Source organism: Marmota monax, unplaced genomic scaffold, assembly GCF_021218885.2.
Source record: "Marmota monax isolate L192 unplaced genomic scaffold, Marmota_monax_Labrador192_F-V1.1 WCK01_AAM20220418_F8-fsc00193, whole genome shotgun sequence".
Taxonomy (NCBI): Eukaryota; Metazoa; Chordata; class Mammalia; order Rodentia; family Sciuridae; genus Marmota; species Marmota monax.
In genome coordinates, this window is record NW_026695203.1 from 3,805,105 (window position 1) to 3,826,532 (window position 21,428).

Sequence of the window (21,428 nt, forward strand, 5' to 3'; positions counted from 1 at the left end):
ATGAGGCGATTCCAGGCCCTGCTCTTGTAAAATCCATCATGGGAATTCAGCTGCAGTAAACTTTTGTCCTCCGGATGACTCTCAGGCTACCTGAGCCATTTGTTGATGTTGTTAAAATAACATACATGGGGCTATATATAGCTCAGTGGAAGAACGCTTGCCTAGCATGTGTGAGGCACTGGGTTTGATTCTCAGCACCACAAATAAATGAATAAATAAATAAAGGCATTCTGTCCATCTACAACTACAAAAAAATTAAAACAAAAAATAACATACACTGTTCCCTCTCCTACACCCATGCATCTGACCCAGCCCCCTTCTTTGAGACCCTGAATGTATGCATGTGTTTCTGCACTCTTAGCAGTCCTCCGTGTTGGTCCTCAAAATTAGTGCAGTTATTTGAGCACTTTATTGCATTTTCCTTTTATAAAAATATTTTATCTTTGTAAAAAAATAGGAAGCTAATAAAAGTGCTAGAACTGCTGATAAGAAATGGAGAGTTCATAAACTTGGACACATTTTAGAGACACATTTGACTGCATGAAACAGATTTGTAACTCATGGGACTTCATCTGAGCTTGTGTATTCAATTTTGAAGGGAAAGAATAGCATTTAAAAGCAATTGAAATGGCCAGGGGTGCCTGTAATCCCAGCAACTCAGGAGACTGAGGCAGGAGGATTCTAATTTTGAGACCAGCTTCAGCAATTTAGCAAGGCCCTAAGCAACTTTTCGAGGCCCTGTCTCAAAATAAAAAGGACTGGGGATGTGGCTCAGTGGGTAAGCACTCCTGGGTTCAATCCCCAGTACCAACAAAACAAAAACAACCCCACAACACCTGAAATGCAGGAGGTGGGTCAGAATTGTGAGGAGCCAGTGCACCTCGGGTGTGTATGAAAGGTCCTGTGGAAGCCTGAAGCCTGAAGCTCCTCTACAGGTGCTCTTGCAGTCTGCCGCCGCGCTGGCCTGGGGTGATTGGCGATGGCATAAAGAGTGACCAGCTCCTGGCCCAGTGCAGGCCCCGGGTGGAGGTGCATCGCTTGCCCAAGCCATTCCCCTGAGAATTAACTGACTTGCTGGGCAGAGCTAGGCATGCCAGGTGGTCCTCGGTAGATCCTTGATACCTCCTTTTAAGCCCGATGTCAGGCAGCTGCCCCAGCTGGTCAGAGCAGGAGGTGGTGTCAGGGACACTCCCAGGGCCTTAGACTGTGGCTGACAGAATTCTGTGCTCCATCCTGCCTCGAGGTGATGCAGGTGGCTCCAGGGGCCACTCACATGCCTCCTCTTAGCAGATACTCAAAAACTAATACTGGAGGTTTGGAGGTCCAAGCACTGGCCAGGGAGTATTGGGCCTCGCCCAGGTTCTACCACTGACTCTGTGCAACCTTGGACAAGGCATTTCCCTTCTCTACACATCAGTGTCATTACCTCTAAAAGTAAAGAACAGAGCCAAGCTTTGAATTCTGAACCTGAAATCCATGGCAGGACTTTGGGGAATAGGAATCTCCTACCAAAACTACCCTCGTGTTCATCTGCACGTGCACTGATTTCTCTGTAGAGTTCATTGCTTGGTAGTGCGAAGGGCTGCATTGGCAAAGTACTGCACACTGGGGGCTTCAAGGAACAGAAAGTCACTGTCCCAGAGGACAGTCCAACAGTCACTGTCCTAGAGGATAGAGGTCTGAGATCAAGGTGTCAGCGGACCTCCTTCCAAAGGTGTTAGGGACAGGTCTGTTCCAGGCCTCTCTCCAAGGCCTGTGGCTAGCCATCCTCTCTGTGTGTCTCTTGTATTGCAGTCCCTCTGCACGTCTGACCCAGCCTTCCCCCTCCTTTTATATTAATTAGGTATAATGACAGCAGAATGCATTTTGATTCATTGTACACAGCTGCAGCACAAGTTTTCATTTCTCTAGTTGTGCATGACGTAGCGTCCCACAATATGTGCAGTTATACACGTACCTAGGATGATGATGTCCATCTCATTCCACCATCTTTCCTGCCCCCATGCCCTCTCCCCATCCTCCCTCTCCTTTGCCCAATCAAAATTCCTCCATTTTTCCCATGCCCCCCCACCCCCATTATGGATCATCATCCACTTATCAGAGAGAACATTTTGGCCGTTGGTTTTTTGGGATTGGCTTACTTCACGTAGCATCATATTCTCCGATTCCATCCATTTACCTGCAAATGCCATAATTTTATTCTTTTAATGCTGAATAATATTCCATTGTGTATATATACCACAATTTCTTTATCCATTCATCTATTGAAGGATATCTAAGTTGGTTCCACAGTTTAGCTATTGTGAATTGAGCTGCTATAAACATTGATGTGGCTGTGTTACTATGGTATGCTGATTTTAAGTCCTTTGGGTATAGACCAAGGAGTGGGATCACCTTTTCCCCACTTTTAGTCATTTATTTGTATGTGGTGCTGAGAATTGAACACAGTGCCTCACACACGCTAGGCAAGTGCTCTACACTGAGCCACAATCCAGTCCCAGCTTTCCCCTTTTGATGAGGGTAATGATCATGGGGTCAGGTCCTCCCCTACTCCAGTGTGACTTCATCTTAACCAACGATGACCCTGTTTTTACATAAGGTTATTTCTGTAGTTCTGGGGTTGGGACTAGGGTCCCCCTAGCTTGGAGGTCTTTTAGAGAAGAGATTGGAGGAGCCAACCCAGCCTTAGCCACAGGGGGCTGATATGAACCTGCCACGGTCATAGACTGACTGAGAGGCTGGCACCAGTTTAAATCACTCTTGTGTCCTACAAGGCCGGTAGGAATAGCTCCTTTTACTGGTCACCTGCTCCATCAGGCTCTGTGGCCCACCAATCACATCAGTGCTGTGCCCTGCTTCAGCTGGGAAGTTGGGGTTTCTTCTGGCTTGCAGACTCATTCTGAGACTCAGCGGATGGTAAGTGGCACTGGCTAGAAAGTGCCGCAGTCTGCATTTGAGCCCCGCTGTCCACACAGGAAGCTGGTCCCACCAGCACACCATTGTGCCTCTGCACTTGGAGACTGTATAGATTATTTTGCCTGAGATAGTAACCTCAACAGACTGTCCCAGACAGGAACCATCTCTTTTTTATGCCTGTCTCCCTCCCCACAAAGAGAACAAAAGCCCCAGCACACAGTTCGGCCTGGCAGAAATATTTGCTCATTCATTCACTGACAGAGATGGCTGCACACCTTCTATGAGCCCTGCAGAGTTCTTTTGGGGACACGAAACACACAAGGAAAACCTCTGAGAGTGGTGTGTGTTAGTGTCAGCAGAGGGGCCACCGAGATGGCTGGGCTGTCAAGGAAGGGATGTTGCAGCTGAGACCCAAGTGACCTCAAGGACAAACAGGTATAGAGGCCCTGGGTGGAGAATAGGTGTGGCCTGGTAGACACTGTGTGGCTGGGTGGCCGGTGGGTGGTTCCAGGTGAGATCGGTGGGGTCTGGGCAGGGAGTGAGGAGTCTGGTGTTGGGACTGAGAGCTACTGCAGGGCTTTAATGGAGGTAATGAGGTCATGGGGAAAATAGATTGGCAGTGCGATGGGGGTGGGCTGTTAAAAAGACGGTGTAGTGACAGGGCGGGGCGTGGGGGGGAGGCAGAGCCCACAGGAGGGAGTGGTAAGAAAGACTGCGAGGCCACCCTGCTAGGTCTTGGTTGAGCAGCTCCAGAACCAGTGCTGTGCATTTGCAGATGTGGAGGCACTGGCCAAAGTGGCTTAGAGGCGGACTTTGGAGGCTAATTGTTGGCTGTAGCACAGAAGGATTGTCTTCAGGCTGTACAAGGGTGGCCACCCAAGATCTTCTCCCCTCTTCTTGGTTTCCTAATCCCCATCCCAGAGCTTACACACCAGCCCTCCTGAAGCCTCGGTGTGCCCCTTACTGCCTCATGAGTGGCCTTGACAACCCAAAGGGGCTGCGAGTCCTGCCAGCTTCCCCCACCCCACCACACAGCCTGCACTCCCGGCCTCAGGAAGATGCTTTGCTGCCACCGTGTGGACAGGAAGAGTCCTACCTGTCTTGGAGGCCAGTGTGGCTCTGGGACCACACAGGTCACCAGAAGCCTGAATGAAGCCTTTCCCTGCGGTCAGTCACAAGCTTTGGTCTCCAGGAGCAAGCTGGTCCTTCTTCATCTTGGAGAAGGAAGATATCCACCAGTTTCCTGCACATTGTGTGGGCTGCAGCCCGGCACAACCCCGTTTTTATCAGCGCATCAGCCAGCAAACACTGGGTGGAGAGCTGGGGCGAGGCCTGTGGGACTCCTGTGGCAGAGCTGCCCTTTGTTTCTAGCTCAGGACCAGCATTCTCCTCTTCTTTTTTAAAAAAAGTAATTGTAGATGGATAACATGCCTTTATTTTATTTATTTTTATGCGGTGTTAAGGCTGGAACCCAGTGCTTCCCGATGCTAGGCAAGTGCTCTGCCACTGAGCCACAACTCCAGCCCAGCATTCTCTTGATGGCATCTCATGTCTCACCTCTACCCATGGTCCTTCTGTTTCTGTGGAACAGCCCCTCTGACCCCAGACGCCTGTGCATATCCGAGAAGGGCATCTGAGCACCAGGAAGCCCCTCCTGCACTCTCTACCCCAAGGGAGGTTGTTCATCCTGTCCCAGAATCTCCACTGCAGGCATCTGTGAGAAGTTTCATCTTAAATCTCCCAGAAATTTGCAGGAAATTTTCAGCCCCTGAGAGGCAAAGTGCTTTTGGTGGCCTGAGGAAATAGCAAACCCAAGGGCTAGTTTTATGCTTGGTCTTCTTTAGGGCTTGCCAGCATGGAGCTTTTTAGGGCTGCCTTCTTTGCTCTAGGCTCACTGGGTAGTGGCTATGAGGTAGAGCTGTGTTTGCTGCATGTCTTTGGAGCAGTCTTGTCAGATGGGACATCCTCCCTGACCTGGGGATAGCCCAGGAGGACCTGGGGTTGGCCCGTGAGGAAGAGGTGTATGCCTGTGGCTACTTTTCTCTTTGGAGTCTTCCACTGACCTGATACGTTGAGGCACTTATGTGGTCTTTCTTCTGTAGTTTTTATGGGTCAAGAAAAGTTTCCGGGAAAAGAGGATGCAGTCAGGTAAAGAAGAGGAAGCTGTCTACGCTTGGGAATTGGCCCAGGATGAGCTTTTTGCCTGGATGGATTCTTCAGGTGCAGTGCAACCCGGGAGCCTATGTCCTCTTAAGTGTCATTGTTCTTTCAAGGACTGGGCACTGCTGCCTGCCTTCTCTGACTCGTGTGTGTGTGTGTGTGTGTGTGCCATGTGACCAGCACTTATGGGCTGGAGCTTTCTCCCTTCTGACCCATCCTGGTGTTATCCACTGAGGAAGAGTGCTAAATGCTAAAGCAACATACCCATGTTAGCCATCTTGTCCTCTGTCCCCTCGTCCCCAAACTGGCTCCTGCAATTCCTGCTTGGGGCTTGCATTTTCATTAGCTGGGGGAAGACTTGCAAACGGTCAGCCTTATTCTTTTTGAGGCAGGATAATCCCTATGCTTGTGAGAGAAAGCGCAGATGGACAGAGGCAGATAGGCACGTCTAGGCAGAAAGACCTTGTTCTTTTGATCTGAAGCTCAGAAAGTTTGGCAGACTTACACGTGAGTATTGGGTTGTGTTCTTGTCTCTGTGCCTGCCTGAGGATCTGGGAAAGGCTTCTCTGTGGAAAGGTCTATGACATATGGGGGAATGTGCTTCCTGGAGAGAAGCAGCCTTCCTCAACACTGTTAATAACTAGTCCCATGAAGATGTGAACTGCCCCAGAGATCCAGCCCAGGACTTGGGAGTTTCCAGCCCTCCTTTCTGCCAGAGCACCTAGGATAGGGAGGCCCTGCCTTCCCAGGCATTCCCCCAGCCCCAGCCCCCTCAGGAATGTGCAGCTTTTCTCTCTACTAGCTTAGACCACAGAGTTCTAAAGCTCAAAGGGATATTGGGATGCTGAAGGGGACACTGGAAATAGGGTGGGACTGGGGTGGAGAGTCTTGGGAGTGTAATCTTTTCCAAGGAAGTTCAGGCCCCTCACCCCTTGCCACTACCTAAACTGGTTTCTCCTGATCTGCTAGGCCGCCGTGGTTGTACTTTGTGAATTATGGTGCGCTGGCTGTCTCAGGGACCTGGGAAAGAAAGGAGTGATTTGACTATGCACAACTCCTACCCCGTTTTGGGGTGGTCCCACATTTTCTGGGTGCAGCACACTGTCATGAAACTAATAGAGTTTGGGGTGCTTCCATTTACAGAGTGCCAGGTGCCAGCCAGTACTGGAAGCCACCTTGTTGCCTTCATCTGGACATGGGCAGATGAAGTGAGCAGCCAGGGAATGGCCACTGAAGGCTCAGAAGTGAGTCACTGTGGTCTGGGCCTGGAAGTTATCTTTTGATTTTTCTGCTGCCTTTAGGCAGGAGACTTAGTCCAGACAGATGAGTATCTTTTGGATCTTCAGAGGAAAAAAAAAAGGGGGGACAGCTCAGTCATTAATAGCAGCTGGCAGTAGCATCCAACAGCTCTCTACCTCAGAATGTCTAGCCAAAAATTGAGACAGGATTGCCTTGTTCAAGCTCCTCATTTTACAAATGAGGAATCTGAGGCCCAGAGAGGGCATAGGCTTGGTCATTACTCCTAATTTGACCTCTTAACGAATGACCTCCTATCCTTGGCCCTTATGGTTGCTCTGCCTTTGAAGAAAGAGAAAATGGTCAACTTTTCTCCAGAACCGTGCCTAGTGTGTGGTGTACTCAAGGACTGTTATTTATTTGGCCTGCTCTTAATGACAACTCCTTACCTACCTGCCCAGTCCTAGGAGGAGCCCTGGGCTGGAATTTCCTGTTTTCTGCGGGCTCCCAGGGGCTGCCCCAGCAGGCCTGCTCCCCTGCTCCACCGATCCTAGGTGTTCCAGGCCAGACTTGCCGCCTCTCTCGCCTGACTGGGCTTGCTCCCAGCCGCTCCAGGTCTGGGCTTGCCGGCTGCGAGGTGGAAGAGTTGAGGGACTCGGTGGGCCCACACCAGGTGCCCAGAGGCCGGAGGTCTGTGCACCCCGGCTGCGGGCCCGGCCTGGGCCCAGCCCCGCGCCCCTCGCCATGGGCCTGGCCCTCGCCATTGGGCCCTGAGCATGGAGCGGGGCTGGCCGCCCGGGGACAGCTACAGCGGGGAGCGGCCCTCCGCCTGCCGCCGCGCCCTCAGTGTTTGCGACTCGCTGGACCTGCACGGCGCCCCGGCCGGCCGGACCGCCGCCGCCCTGCAGGCCGCCCTGTGCGTCGCGAGCGAGCAGCCGGCGCGGCCGCGGAGCGTATGCTCGGGCAGCTCGGGGCCGGCCCCCACCGGTGCCCGTGGCCTGCTACTTGGCCTCCTGCGCCCGCGCTTTGGCCGCCGGAGCCCCGCGCCCTCGGGGCGGCCCGGCTCTCCCGCACCCAGCCCAGTGGCCAGCCCCACGGCCAGCCCCGCTCCGGTCCGGCGCAGCCGTGCCCCCGGGGAGCCTGCGCTTCGGCCGCGGCCCACCAGCATGACGTTCCTGGAGGTGAACCGTCTGGAGCTGGCGGCGGCCGAGGCGCCGGGCGCGGGGCTGGGGCGCGCCGGCAGCGCGGGCTTCCTGCGAGGCGCATCGCTGTGGAGCAGCCAGCGCTGGCAGGTGTTCCGCGGCAGCGGCGGGCGCGGCGCCGAGGGTCCCCGGCGCGGTCTGTCGGCGCTGAAGAAGAGCTTCAGCTTCCGTCTGCGCCGCGGCCAGGAGATCCGGCGCTCCGAGTCGGGGCTGCTGGCCCGGCCGCCCCGCGCGCGCACCCGCAGCGACGGCGACGCCAGCTCCCTGGGCGCGTTTTCTAGCCGCCGCGACCTGCTGGGCGCCGAGGTCCCAAGCGCTGCGGCAGAGTCCAGCCGCCCCCGCGCCGCCGCCAGCCTCTGGAGGCTGCTCACCAGCCGCTTCCGCCGGAGGGAGCCCGCGCCCGCCGCGCCACTGTGGAGCCGCAGGGCGGCCGCCGCCCCCGGGCTCCTGAGCGCGCCGAGCGGTAAGGGGATGCAGCGCCTCCTGGGTGGCCTTTCTGGTTGAAGTCTGGCAGAAAACTGAGGGCTTGAGTGAGAATCTGCCGGGAACCCACCTGGTCAAGGCAGGCGCGCCGTGTGGGCCTGGAGTAGATGGGTCCCTCCAAGTGTCATCAGTGCTGCAGTTGGTATCTGGGGTCATCAGCAGTGTCCAGAAGAGATGGCAGTGGGAAAGGAGGAATCCAGGCCAGAGCAGGCTATGGCCCTGCCCGAGCATCCTAGAATAGGAGAGTAGGAAGGGTTCTAGTTCACATCCCCACCCCCTTATTTGGCACATGCACAATTGAGGCCCAGGAAAGGAAGGTGCTCTGTAGAGGCAGATTTCTCTAGGCTGGACTCGGCAGCTTCCTAGCTCCTGGTCTGGGGTTGACCTCTCACTGTGAGGGGACCTGGTTATGATAACTACTCTGAAACAATCTGGGGGCAGTGTGTCTGGGAGCCAGGGAGAAGCAGGGCTGCCCAGACAAAGGCCAGCCCAGGCTGGGCCAGCAGGAGCTTGCTGGAGGCTGTAGGTGGAAACTTGGAGGGCAAAGGAGCTGGGGGCCGGCCATCAGAGGACAATGGTAGCTGGCAACTTCCCTTCTCTGTGAGAAGCCCTGCCTGACTCAGGGGCTAGTGGTGCTGGAAGTGTTTGAAGGGAAGGGAGTCTGGAGGTGGGCCCCCAGCTAAGGAGGAGCTTGGGAAAGGGATTGGGCAGGGCAGAGTAGATATGGCCTCATTGGACCTGCCTCTAGAACAGGGCCAGGTAAGGCTACTCCCTCTTCACTCTGGCTCAGGAATGCAGTGGGTGGCCCCACCCTGCCAAGGGTGAGCAGTTCCTACTTGCAGGAGGCCAGCCCCTCTGCCAGATGCTCTGCCCATTTTGGGTCTGGTCTGAGACTTGTTGGAGTGGCCTCTAACCTGGATGAGAGGTACCCTGAAACTAGCCAGGTGGGCCCCAGGTGGGTATTACCTGCTGGAGCATGAAGAGGAAAAAGAGGGATACAAGTCTAAGGCCAGAGAGGACTGAGACTGAGCCCTTAGTCTATTCCTAAAGATTGACTTTGGGCCGGGAGTGATGGCCCATGCCTGTGATCCCAGTGGCTAGGGAGGCTGAGGTAAGAGGATGGTGAGTTCAAAGCCAGCCTGAGCAACAGTGCGGTGCTAAGCAACTCACTGAGACCCTGTCTCTAAATAAAATACAAAATAGGGCTGGGGCTGGGGCTCAGTGGTCAAGTGCCCCTGAGTTCAATCCCTAGTAAACCCCCCCCCCCAAAAAAAAAAAAAAAGATTGACTTTGGCTTAGAAAGAATCTTCCTGCTGCTCCCTAGGGAACTAGGGGTGAGGTTCAAGGTCTCATGGAAGACAGTGCTATCCTCTGGCCTTGGCCAAGAAGAGACATTATAGGACACACTGGTGGTGGCAGTTAAGACAGGTGTGTGTGCCACAGTGGCCCTGATGGGGTGGCTCTGTCTTCACAGATTCATTTGTGAACAGTCAGGAGTGGACCCTGAGCCGCTCTGTGCCGGAGCTTAAAGTGGTGAGTGGGCCCGAGAGAGGCCCTGGCAGTTCTGTGGCTGGGTGGGACAGGTTTAGAATGGTGGGCCTGGGCTTGGCTTCTTCTGATCCTCTTCCCTCCCCGTGGCCCGCCTTCTCCCTTCAGCCCTGGTCTTCTCCCTGATGCCTCTGATCATTGCTTTGCCCCTTCCTCTCCTGCAGGGCATAGTGGGGAACCTGTCTAGTGGGAAGTCAGCCCTGGTGCACCGCTATCTGACAGGGACCTATGTCCAGGAGGAGTCCCCTGAAGGTGAGCTGTAAGGCCAGCCTGGCCCAGAGACTGGCCACATGGACCTTTTCTCCTCCACACTGTGGGCCCCTTTCCTTTCCCATCCTCCTGTCTCCTCCACTGGGAGCTTAGGTTTCTGCTTTGCCTGGCCCCTATGGGCCCTTCCTCCAAATTTGGTCCTGACTCTGCACTCCATCCTAGGGGGTCGGTTTAAGAAGGAGATTGTGGTGGACGGCCAAAGTTACCTGTTGCTGATCCGAGATGAAGGAGGCCCCCCTGAGCTCCAGGTGATGCTCCTGCCGGGGCCCTTGGTTTCTGGTTGGGACTGGGCAAAGTTGTGTGTCTGGGGACAAGAGCCTGTTAGGATCCTCCGTCCCTTGGCCCTCGCAGTGTGGGAGTCTGCAGGCCCAGGCGAGTGTGCTAACTCTGCTTGGTCTCCCTAGTTCGCTGCCTGGGTGGATGCGGTGGTGTTTGTGTTCAGCCTGGAGGATGAAATCAGCTTCCAGACAGTGTACAACTACTTCCTGCGGCTCTGCAGCTTCCGCAATGCCAGCGAGGTGCCCATGGTGCTAGTGGGCACACAGGGTGAGGCGGGGCCTGCCTGAGTCTGCAAGGGAGCAGGGGTTGGGCCAACCGAGCCTGGGTGGGCAGGGGCAAGTAAGCCCCCAGCTTCCACTCCCTTCTCAGCCCCTCCCATGTTGCCTGGAGCCCAGGGCTTCTTCCTCGCTCTTCTCCCCCTAGTCCTGCAATCGTGTGACTGTCATGTCCACGTTTTTTGCCGTGAATGAAAGACTCAGAGGTTAAGTGGCCAGCTCATTTTTACTTCATAATAGCAAAATGAAATGAAGCCCAGACTCTGCATTCCTAGGCCTGTATAGCCACCCCACTCCCCTGTCCCGAGTGACGCCTCCCCTCCTACAGACGCCATCAGTGCCGCCAATCCCCGCGTCATCGATGACAGCAGGGCCCGCAAGCTCTCCACAGACCTGAAGCGCTGCACTTACTACGAGACGTGCGCTACCTACGGGCTCAACGTGGAGCGCGTCTTCCAGGACGGTAACTTGGGCCCCTGAGCGGGGTGCAGGAAGGTTCCCTGGCAAGCAGGGTTGTGTTTCGCAGGGAGGCGCCGAGCTGGGGTTTCTACCCTTCTACCTTTCTCCCCAGTGGGTATAATTGATTCTGCTGTCCCCTGCAGTGGCCCAGAAAGTGGTGGCCTTGCGGAAGAAGCAGCAGCTGGCGATCGGGCCCTGCAAGTCCCTGCCCAACTCGCCCAGCCACTCGGCCGTGTCCGCTGCCTCCATCCCAGCCGTGCACATCAACCAGGTGCGGCCACTGACCCTGTCCCTGGACCTGTCTGTGCATCCCAGTGCCCCCTCTGCCGCCTTCTCACACTTCTCTGTTGGCTTCCCTCCGCCTCCTGTTCCTGCATGTGGCTTGCATTCCATTTAGCCTGCATGATTGGCCTTGGCCTCAGCTCGGACACATGGTGACTGCCTTCCCTGCTCCTGTATTTCACCCTCCGCTCTCCATTGTCTCCCGCCAACCATCAGCTAAGATGGCACAAACACGTGTTCTAGTGAGCCTTGTTAGCATTGTCTCGGGAGCTGTGTCCTGTGGAAATCGTACTCTGCTGGCACAAGGAGGAGAGGCCTGCTGGGCATTCACCCTTGGCCACACTGGCCTGACCCCTGCTCTTTTAGGTGAGCCCCTTTGTGGCCAGCAGCTGCAGTACTCTCCTTCTGAGAGGAAGAGGCAACAGATGGCCTCGTGTCTGCTGAGCACAGAGGCTTGCCCCGTCACCTTCTGGGAGTGTCTATATTTTAGAAGGGCAGCGCTTGCTCCGAGTGGTGAATGTTCTTGGTGCTGTGTGGAGTATGGGGTCTTCTGAACCAGGTCCTGTCAGGGCCCCTACAATAATGCACTTGGATGCTTGTCCACACCTGGGCCTGTTGATAGGTCAGTTTTCCACCTTGGCATGTGGGCCAGTGCTTGGTTCTTCAGCTGCATTCACCACTTTACTGCCCTCTGCTGCAAGCCCTGGGCCATACATGGACAGGCTCAACGGAGCGGTCAAGCTTACAGCCACTGTACTTTCCAGCGTCAGCCTTGTTGCAGTTCCCTGTCCCTTTAGGACTTGTGAGAAGGTGCTGGAATTCCCATCATTAACCCTCTTAGGAGAGAGGAGGAGGGGTGGGTCTTTCTTCACATTCTTTGAGAGCAGCTGCACCCTGCCCTGGTAGCTCTGCTTGGTGGCTCCTTAGGCTTACCGTAGAGTTTGAGGAGGCAGGTGCTCAGGCCAGGTGCTGTGCTCAGAGCAGGTGGGTGCAGGCCTCTGGTCTTCCGAGTCCTGGAGCAGGCCCTTTGGTGCACTCCACCTGTGAACTTTGTCGTTTCTTTTCCCTTCCCTTCTCTGTTCCCACCTGAAGCTGACTCTGGTAGTCCAGTCCGTTCTGCTCTTTGCTCTGTCTCTGTCCCTGCCACACACATGCTCAGAGCAAATCTTAGACCCCTCAGCATCCACCTCCTGGCCTCTTTCCAAGGTGTCAGATGTGTCTGACTTTAGGGTCCATCCGAGGTGAGCTGCTCCCTGTTCCAGATCACCTGCTAGCAAGGGCTCCACAGTTCCTTCACTTCCAGGCTGTGTCTCTGACTTTGGCCTGCTGGTCCTCAACTCTGATCTAGCTCCCTAGTCGGTGCAGAAACCCTCCTTTCAGGACTCCAGGACAAAAGCTAGTGGGGCAGCTCCGGTGGCACATTGTAGCAGTGGCAACTGGACCCTCCTGGCCTCCTCATCCCTCCAGCTCCTCTCAACACATACTGTTAGGACCCAGTGGTGCCTCTGTCACTGTGCGCCCCTAGCCAGGCCAAGAATTCCTGGCACCTGCCTGCTACCCAGTATCCCTCTCCGCCCCGCCCCAGAGCCACTTCAGCAGCCCTCTTTGTCCTTAGGCCACCAATGGCGGCAGCAGCGCCTTCAGCGACTACTCGTCCTCCGTCCCCTCAACCCCCAGCATCAGCCAGCGGGAGCTGCGCATCGAGACCATCGCTGCCTCCTCCACTCCCACGCCCATCCGCAAGCAGTCCAAGCGGCGCTCCAACATCTTCACGGTACGTGCCCCGCCCTCCTCCCTGCCCAGCTGCTGCCACTGCACAGGCAGGGCCGAGCACCAAGCTCCCACCAGGAGGGCACGGGCAGCCCCCGTCAAAGGATGCCACCTGCAGCCTCTCACTCGAGGACACACATGGCTTCTAGAGGCCCCTCACTGGGCCCTCAGAATCTCTAGACTGTTCCTCTGAGCCCACGAGGGGCTTCCCTTCACGGCTCGCACCATGCCCCCAGCCCACCGTCCGACCCCCTGTGCACACGCTCCCCTGCAGCCTCCTTCCCTCCCAGCCCCGAGGGTTTCTGTGTCATCTTGAAGGGATCTTTGGACTGGTGGCCTAACTCCCCTGACCCCCTTTGATTCAACAGCTAATGAACCGGAGGCCAGAAGGCTGTTTGCCCAAGGCGACACAGAGGGTTAGCTGGCCGAGCTAGAGTCAGAGCCAGGCCTCCCAATCCGCCTTCCGGCTCTTTTTCCGTTACCCCACTGCCGAGGGGAACATTCATGCTTCCCACCCACCGCTGTGATTGGTTTAACAAAGGCTTAGCCATCTTTTCCTGGGCTTCACCACGCTGCCTCGTGCCTCCCGCTCAGGTTTGTCCTGTCTCCTTGTGAGCTACTTGCCCCTCCCCACCAACCTCATGTTCCCACCCAGAGTGGGGCATACCCCCTGCTCAGGGCCAGCCCCTCAGCTCGTGGGCCTCTGAGCCTGGTGTCCCTCCACTCCCAGTTTTTATACACTGTGTTCTCCCCAACTCTGGCCCTCCTGCTGGGCTCTGGCTGGACTGTTCCTGGAGTCTTGGCCAGACAAAGGTGGGTGAGCGGCCTGTCCCTCTGCGTCACTCCATGCGCCTCTTTCTGAGAGCCAGGGCTTGGCTCTTGGCTTGGGCCTGAATCCAGCCAGCCAGGCCAGATTCTCTGGACCCTGCCAGACAGAGCCAGTGCCCCAGGCTTTGCTCCTGTGTCCTCGCCTCTGCCCTGCCTGCACACCGCCCCCTGCTGGCTGCCTGCCTCCGCGCACCGCGCCTGCCCTGCGCGCTCACAGACCTCTCTGTGGCTGCTGCCGCCCACTGCACTTGCCCAGCCCTGACCCTCTCACACCTGCAGCTTCCTGCCTCTGTTCTATTCATTGAGATGCTCGGAGCCTTTGTGGCCACCTGCTTGTGCCCACACCCGCTGCTGTTGCTGCTGTAGAACCCTGGGGTACCTGTGTCACGGTGACCGCTATTGGCACCCTGCTCCCCAGCATTGTGCCTCAGTCATCCCCTGCCTGGATTCCATTCTTAACCTCCCATCTTCCCCTACTGGCTGGTTCAACCCCAGGGCACCCTCCGCCTCCCTCCTGCACCCGCCACCCTGGCTCCACAGCCTCCTCGGCGGCGTTCTGTGCTCGCTCCATGTGCGCCTTGCTGCCTGCCTTCCTCAGCTGTGCTGCTTCCTGCGCCCCTTTCTGCTGCAAGCTCATAGCACGGCCTTCCCTCCAGGCCCTTCCATTCTCTCCATCTTCACAGTGGCGACCTTATTTTTTCTCTCCATCATTTCCATGGTGACTTCACTTGCGCCATTGTCCCTGAGGCGGCCTCAAGGCATGTCCGTCTCTATGGGGTATCTTGGGGCCTCCCCCCATCATCGCTGTTGGGGCCACCCTTCTCCCTCATCAAACCTGCTTGAAGGGGCGCCCTGTGTGTCCTGCCTGCTCTATGGCTGGTGACCCCACGCGGGGATGGGTTTGACATCCCCAGTCTCCCCCATGACTCCATGTACTCATTTGTTACCACTCTTGCCCCTGTTCCTGTCCTTCATGGGAGAGGTGCCCCTCTGGGCTCCTGGGGTCCTCTGGAGGTTGGCAGCCTCTCGGCTCACCAGCCTGGCTGGGGCGGGCTGGACCCTGCTCCCCAACTAGCATTTCTGTCTGGGGACCTGGTGGCAGCAGTTTCACCCACCTTCCTCTTCCCTGGGCCAAAGGGGCAGAGGGCTGTGGCGGTCCGGGCTGTAAAGCCCAGGAGGGGACTGGGGACAGGTGCTGACCTGGAGCTGCCGGGTGGCAGTTTACTCTCCGGTAGCTCTTTGCCCAGTTCTTCCTGCTCCCTCTGGCTGTGCTTTCTCCCACACTGCAATTGCAGTCCTTTGGCCCCTCTCTGTGCCCTTGGCTCCTGGCAGCCTGGGAGAACAGGAGGGATGGGCCCAGGCCTCCGAGTGGTGGACATTCCCTTCTGAGATGGACTGCTGGGCCACATCTGCCCAGTGGGTGCAGCCGCCGCCTCCTCCTCCTCCTCCTCCTCCTCCTCCTGCTCCTCCTCCTCTTCATCCCGCTGCCGCCTCGCCTCTCCCCAGGCGCCTGGGTCTCTGCCCTCACCAGTGCTGACCGACTTGTGCGGGGCTTGAGTATAACTTGCCAAAATCTTTATTCTTTCGATATTTGCAGATATGTGCCACTGTTTCCAACTTTTCATCAACAAAAAGGCCTTTCCAACTCCTTCCAAATTAGAAGACCAGGTGGTGACACACAGCACCTCTGGACATTCCCCCTGTGCGGGGCCGGAGGCGGGCCGGGCCCTGGGACTGCTCTCAGATGAGAAGCGGCCGCCGAGCTCCCCGCTCCAGAGACCCACAGGAACCTTTGTAACTAACCCCACCCCCAGGGAAGGCTAGGAACGCTGGAGCCCGTGCTGGGGGCTGCCGGGGACCAGGCCCGGCTGGACACTGCGCCAGGCTCGCTGCATGGAGAAGAAGGGAGCTCGGCCCCACGCCGGCCGGCCAGCGCGACGAGGCCCAGAGGGGCGGGGGCGCCGAAGCCCGCTGGCCCAGCTGCTCCTGGGGGGAGCTTTCCTGCCCCTCCCCTCCTCTGCTCCTTCCTGCATGGACTTCTGCCGTTCCTGCTCCTGCTCCAGAAGCCGCCGCCACCGCGCTTGCCTTGCCCCCTCTTTTTGGCCTCCCCCTATTTCCTAGGATCCGCATTTGGGTGGACTCTGCCCCAGGAGCTTGGCAGGGCGCAGGGCCTCTTCTGGCCTCTCTCCTCTCTCTCTCCATCCACTGTGCCCTCGGGCCACGCCGACACGCTCGGTGCCACATGCCGCGTGGTGTCTGCGCCGCAGACGGTCCACCGTCCGCTCACTTCTGGACTTTGCTCTCCCCGGTTGTCGTGCCCTGTGCTCCTGGCCAGCCCTCAGCCCCACCAGCCACCTCTCCTGGCCCCTCCCTTCTCTTACACCCCAGCCCCCCGGGCTGTGTGCTCCTCCCACCCTCGGTATTTCGTGTCCTTGCTCTTTTGGGAGGGTGGGGCCCGGATCAGTGACCTGTGCTGCTCTGTATGGTGCCGTGTGTAAGAATAAACCCGTTGGAATACTCGTGGTCTCAGTTCCTTCCCGGTCCCGCCGCCCCTCTGCTAGGGCTGCCCAGGAGGAGGGAATAAGGCGGGAGGGCTGGGAACTCCAGGCAGCTCTCTGCCCAGGCCCTGAGCCGCTAACCCGCCTCTTCTTCTCTCTTCCAGTCTCGAAAAGGTGCTGACCTGGACCGGGAGAAGAAGGCTGCAGAGTGCAAGGTGGACAATATCGGGAGCGGCAGGGCCATCCCCATCAAGCAGGTCAGCACTTGCTTTCCCATGGGCTCAGGGCAGCTGAGAGTGAGGCCCCAGAAGTGCTAGTGGGTGGTTCTTCTTGGGGCCTCTGTGATGAGGGAGATGGTGTAAGGGGTGAGTTTCTTCCTCTCAGGCACAAGTTCTTATGCAGGTATAAGGGTCCATGCTTCTATTCAGAAACCCAAGGCCCAGCAGCCTCTTCCCCATGCTGCCTCCTTTGGGCCAGCAGCTCTGCCTGTTCTTGCTCATCACCACCAGGGGGCAGCAGAGAGCTACCTGCTGCCCTCAGTTGGTGGCTCCCAGACCTGCTGTTTCTGAGGTAATGGAGCTTCTGGTCCATGGGCTAAGGAAGAGAGTTCTTGAGAGTAACCTGAGGAGAATGCATGGAAGTGGGTTCTGAGGATGATCCCACCTGAGGGCCATTGGCTCAGTTTTACCAATTTGAGCTTCTTCGTCTTTTTTTTTTTTTCCTTGATGGTGTCGGGGTGGAAATCCAGGGCCTAATTCATGCAAGGCAAGCACTGTACCACTGAGCTACATCAGCCCCTGTGTTCAATTTTGAGACAGGGTATAAGTTGCCCAGGCTGGCCTTGAACTTACAGTCCTCCTACCTCAGCCTCCTGAGTAGCTGGGAGTACAGGCATGTACTACACCCAGCTTACCTCTCATCATTTTCAAAGAAAACAATTCAGTGGAGATGCCATCCCCCTCTGTCTCTACCCCACTTCCTTTTGGAGTTACCTCCTGAGAGTTCTAGTCCACCTAATCTTGGTTCTCCCAGACCTCCTGTTGGGGGTTCTGGTGCCAGAAAAAAAACCAATCTATGAGGGTGTCTTGGCCAGAGGTGGAAGTATGTAGGGTAGGTGCTCTGCAGCTGCGGGGTGGGTGGGTAGAATGCAGAGGTGTCTCTTTGGAGCATGGGCAGGAGCCTCAGGACCTAAGGTGCCAGTGAGGGCTGAGCTGGTGGTTAGTCTGCCGTTCCCTTCTGCTGCTGACTTGAACCTTGGGATCTGGTGATTGCACAGCTTGTGTCTACAGGGGCCAAGTTGCCAGGTTTGGGCCCTAGAGGGAACCCGTATGGCCAGAGCTTAGCCAGGGCCTATGTTCCGGTTAGGCCCTCCTGGGTTGGGACTTGGGATTTACGTAAGGATGGGAGTTTCTGATTCCCTATGAAGATCAATTTTGAATGAGGTGTCCAAGGAGATATGGCAGGGCCCTGGAGGGGGAGCCATGCCTTGATCTACATCTTGCCTTTTCTGCTTCACCTCTCTCTTGAGATGCTCATTGCACTTAGGTCTGGCAGGGACCACTGCAGTTGGGTTGGCCTCCTGAGGTCACCTGAGAAGGCTGGGAGCATGGACTGGCTGCAGAGTTTTTGCCTTCTCTTGTCTCCCAGGCACACGTTTTGGGGTGTGTGTAGAATCTGGTGACACATAAGCCGATTGGCCTCATGTGGTGAGGGGCCTCTTGCTAGGCATAGGCAGGTCAGCTCGGGTGGGAAAGGTGAAGGGAGGCGTGTTCAGTTAAGTCAGCAGGACGCCATTTCATCTGCCCACATCTTCCCGCCTGGGGCTTGTGTGACTGGGGGATGGTTATTTATTCCCCCACTGGATGGGTGAAGGGGTAGATGTGAGGTGGCCCAGGAAGCTGCACTCTGGGTTCCAGCCTGGAGTCAGCTGGGTCACTTGAATATTACTTGAGACTGTTCTAGGAGGCCCCTCCCGTGGCCAGCCTGGGGCGGTCCTGCCTGCGGTGGGCGGTCCTCGAGGCTGCCTGCGCTGCTGATGCAGGCCGCGATCCTGCTGCTTCCTTTGGGGTGCGCAGGCCCAGGCCCATTCCCGCAAGATGGGCCTTTACCGGTGGGGGCCGGCCCTGCTCGCCTCCCCTCCCAGCGGCCTGGCAGCCTCACCCAACCAGACTGGTCCCACCCGCCAGGTCCGCGCCCTCCCTTTCCCCCCTCCTGCCCCGGTCTCCCCGTTTCTGTTCCTTCCCCTCCCCCCAGCTCCTGCTGGGAGTGGAGATTGCATTTCAGTTGCCATTTGCATTCCCAATCAATCCGGACTCCGCAATTAAGTCGGCTGGCGGAGCTGGGAGGGAGGCGGCGGCGGGAACGGGTCCTCTGGGGGCTGTCGCCTCCGCACCGCTCCCATTCCGTCCCAGATTGCTTCCTGCTCCGCCGTGCGCAGCCGGCCGGCCAGGGAGGGGAGCAGGAACCCTGTGGCTCCTTCGCTCTCGGAGCACGGGCTGGGGCAGGAGTCCTGGGCGGCAGGCAGGTGAGAGGTGGGCGGGGCGTGGGCCGAGGGCGAACCTGCCCGCAGCTCCGCTGGGCGAGCCCTGGGCCCTCCGCCCACACCCTCAGCTAACGAGCCTCATTACCACGCCGGCTGCCTACCTGCCTGTCCCCAGAGGCGGCCAGGTGATGAAGGTGGAAAAGGGCATCCCTCCTAGACGAGGCAGCGTCTGCCTCCGATCCCTTTCGCAGGGAGGAAGGGGACCTAGGTAGGTCCCAGCAGGAGAGTCCCTAAGTCCACACTCCCGCCTTGTTGGAGAAAGCAGACCCAGAGGCAGAATGGTTTGTAGAATGTTACCGGCCAGCTGTGGGCAGAAAAGGGATGGAAGCCTGGCCTCCATCCCCAGGACTGGAAGCTGGGGCTGCACCGAGGGGAGAAGGTGAGGGCAGGCCCTGCTGGGTGTGGACTGAGGGAGGCTGGAGGCTGTGCACAAGCCCTAGGGGAAGGCTGGAGGGGAGCCACCCAGAGGGCAGGAGGAGAGAGTTCTGTGCCGAGGGGCAAGAAAGCTGGGCAGGAGTTCCATCCAGGACACCCACCCTGGGCTCAGAACAGATGTCCTCCATTCAGGAGGCTCTGCCTCAGCACGCCCACCTGGGAGGTTCCACCACAGTGCCCACTGGCACTTGGTCATTCTTCCTGCAGGAAGTTAGGGATAACTCCTGGTGTCTCCAGAGCCTAATGGCTGTTTGTCCTCACAGGCACCTGTTCTTGGGGCCCTGTGTTGAGGGGAGGGGGCGAGCGTGCAGCTAGACTATTTGCTTGGCTCTCAGCCACACTTGCCCTGGCCTGTGACGAGGACACTACATCCAGAGGCAGGTCATCAAGGCTCCAGACCCATCAGCCCCTCTTGTTTTCAGAAGCCCATTTTGAGGACAGGGTCTCCCACACTGATGGGGACAAGGAACGGGCTGCATCTTCAGAGGCCCACAGTGGCATTTGTCTCTTGAGGGTGGCAGGGGGAGGAGGGGACAGGCAAAGGAAGGAGGGGTGGCCAGGAGTGAAACAGCTGGAAGTGGGAATTACCAAGCTGCTTGCGCCTGGGTTGAGCGCCCTCCCTCACCTCCATCTCGCCTGGGCTGGAAGGGAGAGGTCCATTGGGAGCCCTTAATCAACCTTCCTCCTAATCTTACCCACTAGGGCTGAGCCTCATTGGAAGAACTAGAGGGGCAGGTACAATTCAGCTGGGTGCTTCCCTCCTTCATGGGAAGACAGAGGGTCTTCCTGCTTTCTCCTGCTGAATCTCCTCATGCCCACTCTCCTGGCCTCCATTCTTGCAGGAGAAGCCATTCCGGGGCTCCTGGCTGCTGCCTTCTGTATGTGTGGTCAGTGTCGTTCTCCTTCACCCCTGTGGGTGGAGCCCAGGGCGCAGCCCCCTGCTCTACCAGTCGTGTGCCCGCAGCCTTTCCTGCTTGGCCCCGGTGTGGGGGTCTGACCACATTCCCGCTCCCCCTGTGGGATTTTGGAATCTGCAGGGAGGGCTGCCTCTTCCCACAGCTCCTGAATCAGGCTGGGGGATCTGCCACCTGGTGTCTACCCACTCTGCTGTGTTGTCTATAGTTTCAGGGAACCAGCCAGAGCTGGGTGAGGGCGCCTTTTTGGAGTTGTTAGAGGAGCAGGTTTGTCAAGAGGGAGGCAAAGCTGGGGCTGGGGGTCTGGTTTCAACCCGGGGCACTTCACCTTCATCACCTGATGGCCGGGAAGCTTTCACCCAGTTCTGGGTCTGCTGTGGCCCAGATACTGTCCCAGGTGCTGAGAGTTTATCAGCAAGCAAAACACAGTCCTTGCCCTTGCGGAGCTTGTGTTTTCCATCGCCCCAGCTGACTGCCACCTTTAGAGTGACTTCCCTGCTTACTCAGGAAGTTTGGGGGGCTGAGATGGAAAGTTGGGGCTTCCTGGTGCTTTAGAGCGTGGGGTCTGAGGTGTTCTTGGGATACTTGGGGGTCTGTCTGCCCTGTGCAGGAATGCTGCAGGGGGTGGAAGGCCAGGCCCTGCAGAAATCTGCTGTTGTTCCACGACCATCTGTGGCGCCTCCTGGGTGGGAGCATCACTGCTGGACACCCTCTGAGTCTATTGCTGACGTGGCTGTGCAAACGGGGGCTGGGGGACACCAGGACAGCAGTCCAGGCCACTTCCTGGTCCGAGAGCAGAGTTCTGCAGGAGGATTGAGATTTAAAGGCTCTCTGCTCAGCCACATGGCTCAGGAGAAGGTGGGATGGAGGGTGGTGTCACGCAGTGACACTGTGCCTGCCTTCTCTGGTCAGACAGACCCCTTCTGGCCTCTGATTGGACCTCTGTCTTCATTGCCCCATGACACAGGGCTGGCTCCTGGCCTGATTAAATCTCTGTTCTTAGGGGATACTGTTGAAGCGGAGTGGCAAATCCCTGAACAAGGAGTGGAAGAAGAAGTATGTGACGCTTTGTGACAATGGGCTGCTCACCTACCATCCCAGCCTGCACGTGAGTCCAGGAGGAGGAGTGTGAGATGGGAGGAGCAGTAAGAGGTGGAGGGGGGGGTAACAGGATAATCTCTCAGTAATGATCTCAAATGGGTTTTCCGCTAAGAAGGAACTGCACTTTGGCTTGGGACAGGCACATGACCCAGGCCCTGCTGAGCCTCTGGAGGAAGCGCCCCCCCCCCCCCAGGGATGTTCACCCTACTCAACTGCTAGGTTGGCAAGGC

At 57.3% G+C, this 21,428-nt stretch overlaps 1 protein-coding gene across 7 annotated transcripts in view; it reads left to right on the forward strand.

Annotated features, from left to right (window-relative positions):
* Positions 1-21,428, forward strand: part of Agap3 (ArfGAP with GTPase domain, ankyrin repeat and PH domain 3) — a 52,586-nt gene that overhangs the window by 16,493 nt on the left and 14,665 nt on the right. For 2 of the 7 annotated variants that reach the window (XM_046429863.1, XM_046429864.1), the window contains exons 2-10: positions 9,472-9,530; positions 9,710-9,797; positions 9,978-10,063; positions 10,220-10,361; positions 10,698-10,832; positions 10,972-11,099; positions 12,726-12,884; positions 16,371-16,463; positions 21,101-21,205. In XM_046429863.1, coding sequence (XP_046285819.1) covers positions 9,472-9,530; positions 9,710-9,797; positions 9,978-10,063; positions 10,220-10,361; positions 10,698-10,832; positions 10,972-11,099; positions 12,726-12,884; positions 16,371-16,463; positions 21,101-21,205 — 995 coding nt within the window. Of the gene's footprint in view, positions 1-6,871; positions 7,978-9,471; positions 9,531-9,709; positions 9,798-9,977; positions 10,064-10,219; positions 10,362-10,697; positions 10,833-10,971; positions 11,100-12,725; positions 12,885-13,253; positions 13,475-15,305; positions 16,228-16,370; positions 16,464-21,100; positions 21,206-21,428 lie in introns of those variants that run through there. The other 5 variants (XM_046429867.2, XM_046429868.2, XM_046429865.2 and 2 more) reach the window with 4 other exon arrangements.